This window comes from Myiozetetes cayanensis, unplaced genomic scaffold (assembly GCF_022539395.1).
Source record: "Myiozetetes cayanensis isolate MyiCay16 unplaced genomic scaffold, myiCay2020 scf1, whole genome shotgun sequence".
NCBI lineage: Eukaryota > Metazoa > Chordata > Aves > Passeriformes > Tyrannidae > Myiozetetes > Myiozetetes cayanensis.
In genome coordinates, this window is record NW_026086604.1 from 27,974,762 (window position 1) to 27,994,635 (window position 19,874).

General features: G+C 40.4%; 1 protein-coding gene across 1 annotated transcript in view; it reads right to left on the minus strand.

The window, feature by feature from the left end:
• The window catches only part of STMN2 (stathmin 2), a 36,514-nt gene extending 17,117 nt beyond the window's left edge, over positions 1–19,397 (minus strand). The window contains exon 1 of the mRNA XM_050328199.1: positions 19,147–19,397. Within this exon, the coding sequence (XP_050184156.1) occupies positions 19,147–19,165 (19 nt within the window). The 5' untranslated portion in view covers positions 19,166–19,397. The remainder of the gene's footprint in view (positions 1–19,146) is intronic.
• Between the last annotated feature and the right edge of the window lie 477 nt (positions 19,398–19,874).

Sequence of the window (19,874 nt, forward strand, 5' to 3'; positions counted from 1 at the left end):
GCAGCACCCACAGACCAGACAGCCAACAGCATAGCATTTGTGCACAGGAGTTCTTGTGTAAACTGAAATAGGCACAAAAATTACCTGACTTGTAGTGGAGCTTTTAAAAATCGTTGAAGATACGCAGTGATTGCAAGGAAGTTTATTTTCCAAATGTGTTTCAACTGGCTTGCTAATTATATATGTCCTTGTGCAGTCATGTAGGGTACATATCATTCCATTAACTGTGCAAGCTAAATGAAGGAAAGTAAATTATGGTAATCGTAACATTACAAAAGCTTTGATAGGGAAATTGCTAGGAAAGAACAATGTTGACAAAAGATGGCAACAGAATCTTTTAGTTATATGCAGCAAGATCTAAATGTTTATGTGCATTAAAAACGTTAAAGCTGGGCAAGAGAAGAACACTGTTTTTTGTTAAAAAAAGAAGAGAATTTGATATTAACAATTCTTGCAGTTTTGCTCTGAATATATTAGTATTTATAGATCTTCTAAATTCTGAAACTGTGTGATTATTTCAGAACCTCATCTGCTTTTTTAAAATAAATTCCTCATATTCAGAGCTGCAGAGAAAACCTTAGAAATACTATCAAATGCCCCTAAAAGCTTTGACAGCTTCAGAGAAGAGTAAACCCAAATAGCTCTGAAATTCAAGAACGTGTGTGTGTTTTTTTTTTTTTAACAAGTCCCAAATGTACCTTAATATATTGTTTTAAGCCAAACTCACCCTTTTATCAAACATCAGGCATTATATTTAAGAGCTACATTTAAAAACTGTGAAATTACTCTCTGGTGTTGGGTGAACATCCATGCTATTCCATTTTGGGCTCTTTACTTGCTGGTCCAGGTAAGATCTTCACATCAGCCAGAGCACATCTGCTTGAGCAAGAAGGGAAGCACAGCAAGATTGGATCTCCGGGGGGATGCAATTCTAAGGATTTCATGCCCATTCTGTATAATTTTGGGGATCTTTTCTTTAGACTAGTCTGGTCCCATGACCTGAACAACCATTAGGGCCCGGGGCCTAGTAGATGTACTGCTAGTACACACCTTCCAGTTTCATTACCTATCAAGTAAACCAGTTTGTGCTTCAAGACCTCTCTGAGGTATGAACCAAAGCATGGTCAACTGGGGTTGTTTTGATGATCCTCTTTGAAAGTGCTCTACTGATCTCAAATAATATGTTTATTCAGATACATTCTGTATTCCTCCACCGATGACAGAAAAGTAGCCCATGGCCAGTCCTGCAGCTCACCTGCCTGAGGAGTGAAGCTACGGCTGCCATTAGAAGTCAGCAACCCCTTATTTACTGCTGGGAGAAATAGGAAGGTTAAGGAAAACACTGATAAACCCATCCTGTCTGTTCTCATCCGTTATCCAGTAGCTATAAGGAGTTTTTTACAGTTTACACTGTGAAATGAAAATCTGTTTTGACTGATGTGCCATGGGCAATTTGGGTCACATTTTGTTCCTTGGCAAAAGCACAGCTCAGACAGATTGCTGTGTCACAGCAGAGACCATTATTCATAAACAAGACTATTTTTAACATGTGAAAGCAGAGAGAAAAGTGTAAATCTTACTTATAACTAACATTGATTTTTGTTAAACCCATCCCATGGAATACACAAGAAGCTGTTTGCTTATGCAAAGACTGCCCATTAACGATTTTCTTGTATCTATGGTGCACAGATAAAAACACATGTAAACATGGATTGCAGGGTGGCACAAGTTTGACTAAGAATTGCCCCTAAATTTACAACTTAATCTATCACTGATCATGACTATGGCTTTTTGGACAAAACTGGACTATTCCAGGTGCCACGTCTGTGATTTTTACTTAACGTGTGTCGTTGCAGTCAAATGTATTTATTTTCTGATGTCAGAATGTTATGATGTAAAGTTACTATTTTGTATTATTTCAATGTATGTAATTTTCACTGCTGGAACAATGAAAAACCCCATTTACTGAACCCTAACTGTTACAGTCATCTGTGACACGAGTTAATGGGACTGTTTTTTTGAGCTAATGCAATTGCATTGTCAAAATGAGATTTTGATGGAAGGGGTTTTTTGAATTTGGAAAAATATAAACACCTTGTCATGGTTACTCAAAACAAAGAGCGATGCAGAGGCTTTGCCATAGTCGCTCTGTGCTTTCTGTTTACTGAAATGAAAACACACATATTACCTCTTAGCGTGGAAGGAATACAACAGACATGTACCTGTGCAGAGCCTCGGGGCCCTGACAGCCTCACCACACTGCATGCTGGTGGAAACATGGGAAGAACAGACAAGAAAGCCATGGGTTAGCTTCTCATTCCTCAGCTCTGCAGAAACTAGTCTGTTGCAGTGGAAGAGCCAGATGCTGCGCTCTCTTCTGAGCCATCCCTTTGCATCACACTGGCATGAGGAAGCCCTTGGCAGTTCGGTTCTGAAAGTGCTCTGGGACTGAGGGAAAGGCAAAGGACCCAGTGCTAATACAGAGGACTGTGGCCCTCCCGAAATTAATTAGAACTTAAGAGGACTTCAGCCAAGGTGAAAACAAAAATTCCAGAGATTTTTTTTTTCCCCCAAGGGGAGAAGACCTTCTTTAAGGTCTGCTTTGCCTTTACAGTTTATCAAGGCTTCCCCCCATATTTCCCTCTGCCCTTTCACACCCCATCTGTTTTCCCCTAATTTTCTCCCCATAGAGCTTTTTGTGTAGGAAAGGATGTTACTAAAACAGACTTTGAAGACAATGGGGAGGACAAAGAGTGAGGAATCAACTTGAAGGCTATAGTATAGCTAAGACAGTTTTATTTTCTGCTGGTTAACTGAACATAACTGTTTAATTTTTGTGCAGTGAGAAGTTCAAACCCTGTTCTTCAGATGGTTTGGCAAGATGTCGATATTTAAGGTGCTGAACTTATGCCTACCTTCATAATAGGCCACCATAAACACAGTTAGTTCCTGATTATCATGTAGGTGTGAAAGTTATGTGAACATCAATAGCTTGAAAATCTTTAAGGCAGACCCAACCAGTAACCATTGTGCTATTTGCTGTCTCCTGTATTCTGTGGAAGCAAAAAAGACTGGAAATTCAGCTATGGGATGATGTCAACCAAAGAGATTTTCCTGAATGTGAACTGTATGGAAAAAGGGAGTAGGTTGTAGCAGCAGTACCAGGAGGAAATAATCTTCCCTATTTGGCTCATCTTACCTGCTTGAGAATCATTGTTTGTTTTGTTACGTACCCGCACAAGGAGCAAACAGTTTCTTTTGATTGGCATTGCAGCAAGCTTGGCTTTGTCACATCTTACAAGAAAATCTGTTTTACCTTTAGTTTAGTACTCCTGTTAGTGTAGTAGTAACAATTCTGCATGTTTCATTCTGGGTCTGATCCTATCACTAATTTTCCAGTTCTCAAGAAAAATCCCTTTCCCCTGAGGTATCACTTAGAGTCTTACATGAACGATTTAAGAAACAAAACCTTGAGCTCTGAAGTTTTTGAATGGGTGAATTTGCTTCCCATGATTTAGTGCTCACCGCACATGATCTATTTCCTTTGCATCATATGCCTGAAGGGTTGTGACATACCCTTTTACCAGCACACAAAGCCATTAAATTCTTTTATTTCTGAGACAGGGTACATATAAAATGGCTTAAAAAGCCAGATATTTCACTGCAAAGTTTCCACTAACAGTGGCTTTGAAGATCTCTTGTGGTAAGCAGCACTGAACCAAGATCTTAATCTCCATGCATGCTAAAAAGAAATGTTTCAAGGAGTCCTGATGCTCATGTCTGAAGGCCAGGGAAGCAGAAGGCTTTTCAGAGACTCTCCTCATTCCAACCACCCCAGTTTTGCTGTACATGATTTATCTTGTCTTAGCATTTCTGGGATTGGGGCTATGAACTGTACTAGCCTGCCATAAGAGCAGCCTAGTGGAGTTTGCTTCAGGAGTTCCCTGCAACAGGACAACCCCACATTGATGATCCTTCCCTCAGAAGTGGCCAGGCAGTGCTTAAGAGCTCCCTGAGCCATGCTTTTTCCTGCATGCAAATTTGTGGTGCATGAAGTGGTTCTGGGGCCATGCTGGCAGCTGAAGCACCAGGGAAGGACTTGCAAAGGAGTTGGAACTTCTTCAGTGTCTTTCTAAGTGTGGGGTGGGGAGAACTGAGTTACAGATTGGAAGCTGCCAGGCCTGCAAGCAGCCCCCTCTTCCTCAACAGCCCTGGCATGCAGGCATCAGCCACCACAACAGCAGCATGTTGCTGCTGAACCAAGCACTGGTGGGAAGTGAAATTTCAAGTCCCTGTGTTGAGCACACTGATCTCCCCTAGAGCATCAAGCAGAGCACCCAGGGCTAGGCCATCAGAAATAGCTGCTGTCTCCCAGTATGCTCTTGAGGTCATCTTGTCATGGCATTGTGGGAGCATGGAGAGGCCCAGCTGAGATCTGCACTACTTTCTGTACAAACTTGTCAGATGCAAACACCCTATGCCAAAAAGTTTATGGTCTAAATGAGAAAGACAGGCAAGGGATTCTGGGAAAAAAATGACCCAGAAGTGAAAAAAATCTGCCTCAGGTCATAGACTTGTTCATCAGAAAGCTTCCAAGGGAAGAGAGTTCTCTTGAATTCTGTATAAGTGACACCTCTGTTGGTACAGGCTGTGTCTTTGTGAGTGCTGCAGGCAACATGGGTTCTGGCTGGTGAAACAGCTCCTTGAGTGAGGATGCAAATCAAATGCAATGAAACAGAACGGCAGTGGTTTAGTCATGCAGCCTAGTATGATCAAACAGCATCTTCCTGAGGTATGAATCATGCTCTAGGTTCTGTTCTAGCACAGTAAGACTGGGTTACTAGAGCAGGGTGTGAGAGAGCTGGCTGCCAGTGTAACTTCTATTTATCTGAATCTCACCCTCAGCCACGTGTTTTTGGAATGGTGAAATTTATTCAGTTTTTCCTGATGATAATTTTTCAGAGGCTTCAACTGACTTAATTTTGCATCACCCTTATCCTTTTATGGAGGCTTGGCAAACCCTTCGTGGTCTTGCATCAGCTGGCCATGCATCACCACTGACACTGGGTGTCATTTTATTCTGTGGCATCTGTATTTTGTCATGCCTAGGGAGTAGTGGCATAATCTTGCATATTGCCACCCTTTGTAATGGAAATAAGAGTCCTGCTACTGTCTCTTTTCATCTGGTCACAGCAGATGCTTTCTGGACTTGTAGTGATATTATTTCAATTATGTTATGAAATCCCTTCCCTCATCTCTGAACTGATGTTACAGTCAAATTGTTCATACTGAGCTTCTCCAGAAAACAAATTTTAACACAACTACCCACATGTTCCAAAAGCGAGCCACTGATCATCAAGGAAAGAAATGGAACAACATGGTTCAGGCAGAGCAAGCAATTAAGAACGAATGGGTAGAAAATTCAGTGTTTTCTGTTTTCATCACTCAGGGAGTCTCATCTGTTTTGGAGCACCTCACCTGAGGGAACACAGAGGGATTGCTACACTGCCAGTTTCCACTAACAGACAAGCCAGTTCTTGCCATTTTTCTGGGCTCAAATATGCAGAGAACTGTAAACCTGATATAAAATGTGACTTTTTTTAGAACTCATATAGGAGTTGTAACCACAATGTTCATTAATACTCATCCTATGCCATTCCAAAGTGCAGATACCTTTGATGTCTTCCAGTATTTTCAAAACTGTGCTTTGAGCTGATGAAGTCAAATATTAGTTAGTGGTAACTTGAAGCTCAGAAAATAATAAGCAAAATAAATTGCAAGTTGCTTTTATTTTTCTTTATTAAAAAGAAAAAAGAATGCGGAGAATCAGCTAACTAGAAATTTGTCTTTATAACATAGGATATAAATGCAGTTTTAAGTTTTGGTGGTGTTGGACTACTGATCTTTATATTCCAGGGATTAAATGCATTCCTTGCTTGCTGAGTCATTTCACTGAGTGCAGAACATACTGAAATTATTTTCACACCATAAATATCAGGAGAATCCATTTTAGAGAAAATATGCTGCTGTGAGGGCTGTGAACAGTACCCCTCAAACTAATGATTTCATACAGACTAGAAACCCCATTTTATAGTGTCTGAATATCAAACAGAATAATTTGTTAGTTAGTTTAGACATATATGCATTTACACAAAAATGTAAATATATATGTATATATACATATATATATATATGTATTTACGTAACTTTATTGGTTGATTTTGAGCAATTGACATGTATTTAATGTACTTAGCCCAAAGCCAAATATGTGTAACTGCATCTTTATGCTACACAATCACTCTTGCTGGCTGCCATGACTACCGACTAAATGTCAAAATGAAAAAGACAATGAAAGGAGACAGCCTGAAAAATTCAATTTACTTCTGGGTTTTGAATGGAATTTTAATTTTGTGAGACATCTTAAAATAAGAATGTCTCATCATTTTGAACAAAGGCATTAGTTTGCTTTCTGTACACAATTGAAAATGATATATGTAAGCAGATTAGTTACACAGGAAGAGTTCCTATTCTTGCAATAATACAATGGCACACACATTATATTGTGTTAATTAACAATAGTATTTTAAATTCAAATGCCAGAACCAAACAAGCTCCTAGTAAATGACTTTTGAGTTTCTGAGTAAAAATACTTGATTTTAGAGTCTGCCTGTCAACATAACTTGTATTTGTGGAAGATTTTGCTTTAAACCCAAGGAGGTGGGATAGCAGAAACTGTGTTATTATGATGTTTTATACTGTATGGCTTAATTCCCTTTTTTCATAACAAAGACACTATAAATGTAAACGTCTTTATACAGATTTGAGTCTACTCCATGGGGTATATGTAGGAGCAAGGGGCTGTATTTATTTTTATTAAAGGATATTACAAAGGACTGAATTTCTGGTTTTAGAGAAATGTAGTCCCTAATTTAAAAAAGTCTCCCTATGTAGGAAGCCTATCAAAGGCGTGTTTATCCTTGGAGAAATCCTCTGGTTCAAAAATAATGTTTTTAGTTTTTGAAGGACTATGAAAGCACTCTACAGAGTAAGCAAAAATGACAGCAACTCCCTCATCAACCATGTTGATACAAAGCAGGTTCTGTAAAACTCATCTTCTCATTTGGCGTTATCTCCTAACAAGTGGGTAGCAGAATGACTAGGAAAAGAATCTTTTGGCAGGTCACCAAATCTAGAAACTAGGGCTAGTGTGAAAATCTATTTCTGAAGCATTGAAAGACATAGGATAATTTTCTCTTAGTCTTCTACACAGTCCAAAAGAAAGTAAAAATATCCAAGTGAGGTTTCAGATGGTGTTTCAGTGCGTGGCTACCTAAACCCATAACTGTCAATCCTGAAGGGTGAAGTCTAGGTACCAAAATAGGAATGGATACTGGGGCAGGGACTTTGTTAAAAAATAAACTTATAGGAATAAATTTGGCATGTGTAGGTTGGCTCCAAAAGTCACACAAGGAAGAGGCTGTTTTGTGGTGTGTGGTTTTGCTGGTTTTCTGTTCCCCCCCACCCCCTCCCCGCCGCTATTTCTTCTGCCTTTCTTTTTAAGGGTCAAAATTTGGAAGAACCAAGAAAGGAAGCAAAGGTGTGTGTGAACCAGCAGGAGGGGAGGTTGTGTTCACCACTGCTTGGAGATATTTGGTGATGTGCAGCTGCACCTGAGGTACTATATCCAGTTTTGGGTCCCCCAGTTTAAAAGGGCCATGGAGAAACAGGTGAAAGTCCAGTGGAAGGCTACCAGGAAGGTGAGGGACCAGAGGCAGGTGGCTTGGGAAGGGTAGTTGGAGAGGGCCTGGTTTGTTTACTTGGGCAAAGGGGGGGCCTAAAGGACAATAAACTAGCTGCTTACAACTATTTGAAGGAAAGATCAATGAAATGACAGAATTAAACTTTTCCAGATGACAGATATTTTTAACTCTGTGGCTTTCAGATTTTTCTATGTGACCTTTACCTAAATGATCTATGCAGCTATTACTACTAATTACCAGATTTATACTTCTACTATTGTATCCTGCCATGTCTTTATGCATATATGCAAACATCTGACTCTCTCCATTACAAAAATAATGATACCACTCAACAGGATATTGCTAAAATTTATCATGGTTGGGCAATGATTAAAAATATTACTGAGTATGCGAACCAGAAGATACATAAAATTATTGAGAAAAAAAAGATAAAAAATTACAGCCTCTTCTTGGAAACCATGCTGATGATGCAAAGAACATATTGTATTATTCAGAATTGATTAAATTGGTTGAGGGAGAACATTTACTGCTGGGATACTTTTGTTATAATTCATGCTAAAATAAAACTAGAACAAGAACCACTAGTCACAGGAAGCGACCTGTGTTTTATTATTTGCATAATAGAAATAAATGGATTTTTGAAGATGTAAAATTAATGCATAAATGTCTACACTATAAGAATTTATATGGACTTTCAGTAATATGACTACTCCCAATTAAGTCTTTCATGACTCACCTCTCTTTTTCATCTTTCTCTTCTCCTTCACTCTTTTATACTGTTTTTCAGGTTTTTTTCCTATTCTGAAATATTACTGAAGATTTCTAGAGCACCTTTGCTCTGTCAGTCTATTTATCCCTCTGCAGCTATCTATCTACCTGTCTCTCTGTCTCTCTATTTTTCTGCAAAACTGGCCTCCACTTAGAAGAAGATCTTGATGAATTCAGAGACACTGCTCTGCTACTAAATTAACCACATGAGGAGTTGATCCCTGCAGAGATGCTCCACTGATTGGTGGTGTGAGGGTGCTTGGCTCATTTAGAATAATAAAAAAAGATTTTCACTTGCAATAGTGAGATTTTTCAGGGCACTGTGCACCAGTATCAACAGTCTGTCATTAACAGCAAACCAGAACTTCTGTGTTGCTCAGCCTGCCCTTTCTAACAGACTCATCAAACTTCTAGGACTGGTTTGTCCATTTGATTTTCAGTATTTTCTTAAAAGTAGCAGGAGCTGGATATATCCAAATGTCAACTTGCAATAGACTGTTTAGTCTCTTTTGTTGTATAATCAAATTCTTTTTCCTGTATAAGAAAAAAAAATCTCTTTGCCTGCATAATCAAATTCTCCTTTATTAGTGTAGCTGGCTTTTACATGACTTTTCAAAATAATAAAGAAGAGGTTTCTGTACTAAGCTGATACTTTAGGAGATTTAAAGGGTGGAAAAATGGGTTCATCAGATGTAAACCAACATAGATTTATAAATACATCCATAGATTTATAAATGCATCCACAGATTTCCACAGGTTTAGGTTCTAATTCTAGCAAGATTGGTGTTCTTGGACTTTGCACAACTTAGCCTTAAACATTTGACTGTACACCACAGTCAGCCTTTGTTATTTCCCATATTGTGCTGGGTTTTTTCCACACTGCATTAGAAAATACGGGAGTCCTTCTTCCACTGAACATCACTTTGATAAATTACAATTTGGCCTACAGTTTTCTCAGCTGGAAGGCTGCCTCTTGTTGAATTTTGGAGAAGCTTTTAGCTAAAAACATTTCACTGTTTCTATGAAGATGACTAGGGAAAAATCCATGCATGTGGTAAACTAAACAAGTGCTTATTTTATTTATTTTAAAGGTTCTAGGGCTTTGTGCCAGGAAATCATTCTTCATTTGAAAAACGTCTGTCCAGGCCTGGCTGTGGAAGTCATTGAAATACTGGATTGCAGGCTTAAGCCGTGGCTGAGAGATACAAATCCAAGCCAGTTTGTCTCAAGGCACTTTGTGCTGGGCAGGACTGATTCCACATGGGCAGAGAGTGATGCTGTGTACCAGAGGAGCACTGGAAATTGGAAAAACAAGAGGAAACAACTATCCTGTGGTCTTAATTCCTTCCCTTCTGGCCTCACAAAAGTGTGAAGGACTACAGGAAGGAAGAGGCTGTATGAAGGGATGAGAGCTGAATCTGCATACTGGAAGAAATTGCTGAGAAAAGACAAATTAAAAAAAAAAAAGAATAAAAACCACGCAGGTAAAGTCAGTCATGGGATGGGAGGATTGAAATTTGACCAAGAATGAGGGTGGCACTTGATTGACTGGACAATGATATTGGGCTAAGAAAATCAGGGAAAGGGTAGCAAGGAAATGAACTGGAACTGGAAATCAGTAGGTGGTGGGGATGAAGCAGATGGGAAACTGATTAGGACAGCAGATTGTTCACAAGAAAGTTGAGAGTCATCTGAAATAGAAATCTTCCTGACTACTAGCTCAGACCTTCCTCTAATGCAAATAACATTAAAAGAGTATAATTATTAGAGTAGTAGTTCAGGGACAGACTGGGGTCCATCTGATATAATATTCTGTTTCCAGAATACTTTTTCTTAATTTTGTTTTAATCTAGGAAATTCTATCCATATAACTACATAGAAATGTACTAAATATAAATTTGCAGCCTTTATATTGTAGATTACTTCTGTTTGCTTGTCTAAATGTCTTGATTTTATTTTTATTATTGCAATTTTTTTTACCCTTGACGGTGCTGTTCACATCTTTGTGCAGAGATGAGGATGCCAGCAGAACTGAGACCTCTAGCATAGCACTGTCAAGCTACATAAATTAGTAATTACAATTTTGCAGAGGACTTGAAAGTACCTCTGTCATGTTTAATCCTGTTTTTCAGGCCTTCCACCTCAAGAAGGTGAAATTCTTTACACTGTTAATGAAATGCAGTATGATTCTCTAGGTCATGTATTTCCCTTCTTGATCTTTCACTGCAAAAAAACAAAGTGAATGCACTTCAAAAAGGAGTAACTTGAACCCTCAGTGCAGCTTAAAATAAATACCTTACTACTACTTTACTTAAGAAGTCATTATTGATATTTTACTTAGAAAATAATGATGTTTAGAGGTAGAACATCATTTCCCAGGAAGAAGTTATTTGCCTTGAGAACAACTGTTTTGTTGACAAATTTCAAATATTTAAGTTTTTAAATCAGGAGTAAGGGCTTCATTCCTATCTACAACATATACTGAAAGGTCTCTGACTGCAGTCTCAACAGCACCAAAAATATCTGAGCACAGGAAAGATATTAGCTTAGAAATAGGGTTTTTTTTACTATCTACATAGTAAATTGAATAAACATCAGTACCTGGAGACAAACAATGTATATTCAATGACATAAACGTGACTTGAGTGATACCAATTGCTGTTTCTTTTCACATGAATAATGTGAGAAACAAATATATTAAAACAGTTAATAGACTAATAAAAATGAAAAATTATAGAGATTGATTCATGCATTCATTTTAAGTAAAAAAATTTCCTAGGAGCACGCAACATTTCTTACAGCTCTATTCAGGTACCAGGAGGATCTGCAGTACCAAAATACCAGGAAACAAAAAAATATAATTTTGGCTACATTTTTATATACTGGTGTAGATAAAAAAAATTTGTGCATCTTGGACCTGGCTATTGTCTCTACAGTCTTTCGAAAAGAAAAAACAATTGCAATAATATTAGTCACTCCAGAGAGCTCTGCCAATAAAATGACATCAAGAGTCATCCCAGTGGAAACCAGAGGATGAATTTGAACATGTGTATCTGAGAAATCTTAGCCCAAAAGGACAATTTGTGTTTTCAATAACTTTGAGAGTATAAAAAATAACATCAAGCTCAAAAGTTATAGCTATGTAATCACTTAGTGACTGGTGAATGTATTCAAATGTAAAAACCGTAAGCATTAAAAGGTACTTTGGCTATCTCCAGCATACTTTAGCTTAAGATAAATTGCCCATTTTAAAATCTCTATGTCAATCAATAGTATAAAATATCCACAAAATTAATTTTTCTTTACCTAAGAAATTCCCTAAGGATTATAAAAAACTACCTGAATAGCACAGAATGCTAATACACCTTTAGAAGGTTAAGTTGCTCTGTTTCCTAATCTGATCACTATGGATTTTTTGCATATTCTATAATATTGGAGCATAGTTACACATTTCCATGCAGTATGGAACATAACCTCACATCCCAAATATGATTCTCCCCATCTTAACAAAAAGAAAGTCAGGTCATAAAATGATTAACCCACAAAACCAGTAAAGGAGTTAGGTGCCTAAAATGATGTTTAAGAAAAAACCCACAAAAACTCAGGTTTCTAAATCCAAAATGTGGATTCTGCAAATTTCTGCACATGTGAGGAGAGGTCATGAAAATCCAGAAAAACACAATTTGTGCTCTTCAAATTGGTGTGCTGTGCCACCTAAAGAAACTCAAGTTCTATTTTCTTCTCCCATAACTGTTTCTATTTTGACATACCATGCAAAATCTACTGATGGTCCTGGGGTCCCCAGTTACTGGGTGGAGGTCATCCTCCCTCCTGTGTGCTCTCTTGTCCTCTCTCTAACATGATGCTCTTCCCAAAGGAGGGTGGAAAGCGGGCTAGCTCAGTGGCTCTGGTCTTATATGGGGAGGGAGTACACGAATGGACAAGGGACACCAGATTCCACCATCCCACTTGAAGGCCAGCCACCAGCCTGTGGCTCTGGGGCAGGAGTGTGCCCATTGCCACCACTTTTCCTCCCACCACAAAGGCAGAGACTGAAGTAGGGTTTCCCTCTGAAGTGCCCAAGGGATGATTGAACTGTCCCTATTCCTCCCTGCATTTTCCTCTGGGTTTCTGAATTGAGTGCATTCACTCTTGACCATAGTTAGAGGCACTGACCTCTCCCCACTTGCTGTGGAGTTACAGTCATACCTGCATGCCACCACAGGTGCATTAGAGCTTTATTAACCCTATCCTCAGTCACCTCTCTAAACTAAATCATCTGCCTGGGGCAAAACTGGTGAAAAAACCCCCACCAATCCTGTTTCGTGATTGTGTGTGTGAAGGATCACAATTTCCCCACACAGAGCAACTGCCACAACCATGAGGTTTAGTGTATTAGAATGAGTGCATAAATCATAATTTATTTATGAACTGCCTGGATTTGACTGCTATACCTTACAGAAAAAAGAAAAAAATCCTATATGTGTTCAGAAAAGTCTAATGTTTTGTGTAGACAGTGTGCATCAGTTTAACTGCACAACCTGGCAGAAAAAGCTGAAATTCACTTTACTGGTTAAATTATGTATTAGCAGACAAGAAAAAGAAAAACATAGTAAGTGGAAGAGAAAATGAAATAATTTTGGAGCAGATTTGTATGCTGGTTTTTCTCAGACACACGATGTCTTAAGTATTTAGTTCCCAGGAGCCAGCATTTCTGCATCAGTCCATTTTTTCAACTGAGGATGCAGGTCCATATGTGTTGAGGTCTCCAAAGCAGTTTTTCCTGCTTTTGAAAAGTGCTGAGCAACTAGGGCAATAGCTACTGCCTGCACTGCAGTCATGGGTGCCCAGTACCTTGCAGGATTGAGGTATGTGTCCCAGGTAGAGTTGCTGGCTGATGTTCACAGAGGGGACTCGCACTTCCAAGTGGGATCAACAATATTGATAAACTGAACGAAAACCAACACCACCTCAGACTATATCCACAGAATGTGTGAGGGTTGTGTGTAGCCTAGAAAGCATTGTGAATATCAGACATTCCTCCAAATCAGCTGCCAACCTGTGTGTCCCCATAGGCTGTGCCCCCAGTTGTGCTGAGGCCAGTGGCTGTACTCCATTGGCTGCAGTGACACAAGAGTCATTTGCAAAATTTGTTCATCTATCATCCATTTTATGGATACTGCTGAAGAAGACACATTCTCTGCAAGCCACCTGATGATGGCAACAGGTTTTGTTTATAAAGGTGACTCGTAGGGAGAACTGAGAGTGAATTTTTTGAGGGCAGAGGTAAGCAAGCACTGCTGCTGCTTCGAGATGTGGCATTTACTCCTCCTGAAAGCATTGGGTAGATCTGCTGAGAGTGCCAGAATAAAGAGTTTTGAAGCCTGATAACCTAAACTGAAAGGCAAATGCACTACACACACACACACACACACACACACACATATATATATATACACATACACACAGCCTGTGGGGAGGGCACACTGTGAGAAGGCTCAATGCCTCTCTCAGTCCCTTTTATGTTCCAGTGGTGGCTTTCTTGCTGTATCAGCTTTAGCAAAGCTCTTAGTGAGTTAATTTTCCACCTATATCAATTATGTGGTGTGACACCATTTTAGGATGCCTACTTTAAGACACCCAGGGCTTGATGTTTTTCAAGAGTGCTGAACACCTCTGTTTCTTTTGACTGTGAACAAATGAGGTAGTTAAATCAGACCTACATGAAAATGCTTCAGAGGTCAAGTATTGCCCAGACCGACCTATCATGGGAACCCTCTGATCTCTGTGTTTCAGACTATATAATAAGGTCTACTTCTCACTGCAGGCAATAATGAGAATTAATTAGTTTGAAGGCTAAAACAGTATCTAAATACATTGCTGGATGAGTGTCCCATCTGCCTTCTGAGTTGTTTTTAAATCAATGCTATTAATTTGAAAATGGAGAATCCTTTTCTAAAGAAATTAATATAAATGTCATCTGACATAAATCTAACCATTAGGTTAGATTACACAGTATTTATACTAAAAAATAGGTGTGCAAAATATGATCTAGAGAAATGTACTATCGCAGTACAAATATAAAAATAAATAATAATAAATTCCCAGACTTAAATAATAAATTAAATTCAAACTGACAAAATTGATGTGAATGAATTACAAAAACAAGTTTTTAAACACGGAAGTCTTTAGTCTAACTAGAGTTTATATTTGGAAAAAGAGGTGATGGAGGTGGAGGTGAGAGAACATTTTGGAAGTGTTCAAGCTGCTGAATTTTATTTTTATTTCCTCAGCATGTTATGGGATCTCTTCCATAAGAAAATGAAATAGATGACATTTTATCCTCCTGCCTGTACACATCACAGAGTAAGTAAAAATCTGCTATGAGGTAATATAAATTCTTAGCCATATGGACTGTTTTGAAAATTATTCCTGCCTCAATTCTCAATAGCAGGAAGAGTAATTGACTCTTCAAAAACCAACAAAAAATGTGAAAAGGTGTTAATCTTCAGTTCTCTGTTGAAGTGTACTTGCAATGAACTTTATATTAGCTCAGTAATAAAAGTTCTCAGAAAAATGTTTCTTCTGCTAGATCTTGAAAAAAATTTGGAAAAACATTGTCTCACATAATGTTATCACATTTCTGATAACATTATGAAACAATACACTATTTTCTGATTCTTGCCTACATTGGCTCTCATATTAACATAATTTCCTACTTGTCTATGCAAAAATGTTATTTTCTGACAGCTGAAAATAATTCAGAGCTGATTTGTGTTCATTTATTTATAAAAGGGAAGGTTAAAACCTTCAGCTAAAAACTGCACAACATGGAAAGGAGCATGCTCAGTCCAAAGTCAGCTTGGCACTTAGCCATATGTTGTTTAACTGGAAGCTTGTCATTGCCACTGATGTCCAGATGACTACTCGTGTGCAATTGTTGAAGATCAAACAATTGTTTAAGTGCAGCTGGCAAATAAGAGGCAGAATGCTTACACCTTTGCATTAAAAGAAGTCATTAAAATAAGTGAACCAGTTAAACTCAACAACCATACACTTATTTATGACTTCATATGTATGTTTACATACCAGATAAAACAACAGTGTAGTACTCAGTTAATAGACAAACTTAGCAATGGCCTTGCATCCATCAAGCTAATTATAGGTGTCTGAGCTCATGACTAAAATGTAAATGACAAAGTAGAAGAACAACTCTAAAGCACTTTTACAGGAGTTTAATCAGTCTTACTGAGATATGCAAAAGAGGCAGCATGGAGCTGCCTGAATTCCCATATCCTCATAATTCCACCCATTTATCACCTCACAGCATTCTTGACTGTTTCAAAAGGAGTTGAATTTAAACACTTCCTTAACACATTATTAACATATATCCCACGTATCTCTGTGAAACAACTTCCTATAAAATAAACAAGAGCCATAATCGGGACTGAGAGTTTCTTTGTGATGACTGAAGATGTTCTAATAAATATTCTTTAAACAAACCACCACAAGGAAACAATGAAATAATGCTTTCAAACACCTTCTTTAGTTCCCGTGGCACCACAGACTGCTTCAACCTCACACTGCCAGCCATGTACATACACTGAGTAAGTCTATCAAACCAGGTACGTGGCCTGATTGGTCTTTAGTGACCTCACCTGCAAAGGCTGCTGACTTATGTAACATACATCCTGCACAGTTGGGACTATAAAGAAAGAAGGAGTTCCTCCATCCAATATAGATTTTGTGTAGAAGATGGCATCAAAGGGGGGATGAAATTTAAAAGCCCCCAGAATTTCTTTACAGTTGTGTTACATGGAATTTTAAAATAAGACAGACTTAAAAAAAATAAATAAAAAAATGTGTGTGTGTGTTTGCTATGCATCATTCACATACTACGTAAACTAAACAGAAAGAATTGGAGAATCTCATGGGCGTTCAGGCCGTATTGATCTCCAAGAAGTTCTTGCAGCTGTTGAAATTCCTAGGTAAGTCAAAGGAGCTTTCCTTGAAAACCTCTTATTTTACTGAACCTAAGAGAAAATGAGGCCTAATTTTGGGGTTTTTTTATGGCAAAATATAAACACAGGCTTGTCAAGGTATTTAGTATCTGCCTAACCTGAGTTACGTGTAGAGTTCTGTCCACAGCCAGCAGGACTATTTTGCATGCTCACTCTCAGACACCTGCTTAAGTGCCTTGCTGGACCAGGGCCAGAAACATAATAGTGGGCTGGCTTAAGCTGTTTAGAAATGTTTTGCTGGCTCCAGTGGAAGCAGGATCCAGCCTTTATTGCCACTTTGCAAAATATGGTGCTCAAAAGGGAAAAAAAAATCAGGTGCTCTGTAGTTTTCTCAGTGGTCTATTGGGTAAAGCTTGACAACAGGACGAATGTAGCTCATTTAGCACTAACTGGAAATGTGTATTACAGAGAATACATCTATTTTTTCACATGAAAATTTTTTACCTTGTAGTAACTCTTGAAATAAAGTGGTTTATTCTAATAGACTGTCTAGATCCAAATTTTCTCTACTAAGAACTGTATACAAGGAAAAATAAGGTTTAAGGAAATGGTGAGGAGAATCCTTAAAGCTTTGTGAGTTTAAAGAGGGAAGATGCTTTTAAAAATGTAACTTTCAATTTTTTTTTTAACTAAATGCTATTGTAATTAGTATTTTTAGAAACTTGAGCTAGGTAGTTACACAGCTTTTTATTGTTGGCATATGTGGCTTGTTAACCAGGTATCATTAGACAAACTGGCATCATATAGTCCCTTAGTCTCTAGGCAAACTTAATGATTCCTGACCTCTCTCTTGCTGCAGAAATCTTTATATTTGTGTGCTATGAGACCATTAACCACAGGCTGAGGAGCCCTTTCTTCCCTTGTGGTAGAATTCCTAACAGGGCCTTCTGCCGCGATAGGTCCCCGACCGACTACAAATTATCAATACTGATTACCGGATTGCTGCAGTGGGGAGGGGACCGCGTGCTCGCCACTGCAGGGCTGGCCAGGCTCCCACAGCCCTCACTTCCCTCCTCTGTTTGCATCTACAGCTGTCTCATGCTGTTCCCAGGGGTGCCACGGCCAGGTTAAAATGTTTTCAATTCACACCGATTACTGCTCGGGAGTGGAACATCAGCATTCAAACAAATGCACCGGTATAATGCATCGATTACAGGCACTGCCCGAAGGGTTTGTCGTAACTTTATGCAATGTGATGAAGAGTGGTAACAAGAGTCTGCATAGAATGAAAATCTGAATGGGATTTGTTTCTTGGGGAAAGGCAACAATTGTGTTGGGAGCTCTTTCATTCTTATGGGATTTGTGAGTGCACGATATTAATGGTGAATGATTGTGAAAACTTGAATTTGAATGCGTCAAATGCAGGTCCAGCCTCATTCCCCTCCGGAAAAAAACAGACAAAAAACCCACCAAAAAGCAAACAAGCAAAACAAAAAACCAACAAACAACCCCCAAACTATTATCTCTCCCCCACACACCCTCACTGCGATTTTTCCGCTCTCCCTCCCCAGCAGTCTCCATCGAACAAAGGGGCCAGTGCCGGGCTAACGCCCTTCGCTCCTGCCGGGACCAGGAAGACCAACAGGGACCCGACGCCAACGGGTTCCTCGATGACCCGGGAGCCCCCCGGGGCCCGGTGCTGGGGCGGGGAGGGTGCAGCTGCCGCGCCCCGCCAGGCGCTCCCCGGGGCCCGGCGGGGAGGGCTGGGGCGGGGGGCGGCGCGTCGCGGTGGCAGGGCGCGGCTCTGCCGGGGAGGGGTGAGGAGGATGCTCTGCTGGCTGCTGGAAAACGCCAAGTAACAACAGCCCCGGCTGCCCCCCGGGAGAGCGAGCAGGGCGGCCACTGCTAGCGCACACCAGCTCTCCGCGATGCAGTGACCTACTTCAGCCGCCCCCTATGTCCCTCCCCCCGGCAGACTGCAGGTGCGGGCAGTGCCGGGGCAACGCCGAGCGACAGCATCTTCTCGCCGCCCCTCCCGCAGCCCTCCGCGCCGGGCTGGGCTGGGCTGGGCGCGGCCGGCCGCAGTGCGTGCCTGGCAGGGCCCGCCCCGCTGCAGCCCCCCTGCCCGGCACCGCGGGCCCCCCGCCAGCCCAGCCCGGCCCGGCCCGACCCTCCCCAGCCCCCCGGGCCGCCGTGCCCGTTTCGGGCGGCGGTGCCTCTCCCCCGTCCTTCTTTTCTTCTCCCCACGCGGTTTCAGAGACAGAGAGGAGCGCTGACTCCGGCCGCCGGGGACGGGGTGAGGCACATTGATAGCGGGGGATAACTTTACCGTTCGTTTTGTTCCCCCCTTTTTTTTTTTAACATATAATATATATACATTCATATTTAAATTAATGAAAGCAGTTTCAAAATTATGCTGTGCTCAAGTACCGACCTCACCCACTGGTTTATAATTAATCCGATCTCCATTAGGACGCTAAAACAGCCCCTGGTTCCACCCACCCTCCTGATCAAAGAAATTAAATATGTTCAGCGTTGTCTTGATTTTTTTCCCCCCCAAACTTTCGGGACAGCGAAAAGAGCACCTACTGTAGGTAGAGGACCTAGGAGACAGCGGCCGTGGTACTGGCTGAAGGAAAAGAGAGGTGGTTTCTTACCCATTGCTGTTTTAGCCATGGTGGGATGTGCAGCTCTCAGAGGCGCTGAAGGCAAAGGGGTCCAGCTACAGCAGTGGAGAGAGGGAGAGAAGACTGAATAAGGCACTGAGTCAGCAGAGTGGGGCTGTGCAAGAGAAGGAGCAAGAGGCAGGAGCCCATGAATAATTATCACTCCTCCACCCAAGCAGATTGGCTCGAGAGGTCCCCTGACATGACTCCTGCAGAGCCAGAATCTCCGGGCATTAAATATTGATCCGCCAATAGTGCTGGAGTACAAAGTGCCAGAATGCAGTTTGAAATGGAAATCAGTCCTTGGCTGCCTCTCCCCCCTCGGTCTGGTGTTAATAGTACATTCCATGTCAAATGTTTTATGTCTTACATGAAAAAAGCCTATTGGTGTTGAAGGCTCTGCTGTTGCTACCTGTAAAACATGCACAAATTCATTTTAACACTTTTTTCCCCCAAAGATACAAGAAAAGGGACCACTGCGACAGATTTTCAAAACCATTTCAGTAAAACAGCTCCTCAGATTATTTTTGCCTCCTGCAAGGATACACAGATATCCCATACAATTGCTTTATACTGAATGTTTCTGCATTTCAGTACCTGTTTTAGTGTCCCCAGACCTAACCCTGGACATGCTGAACTCTGCTAAACTATGGGGAGTGGCAGCTGGACCTGCTTTCACTCTGAAAGGGCTCTGGAAAGCCAAAACCAGAATAAATGTG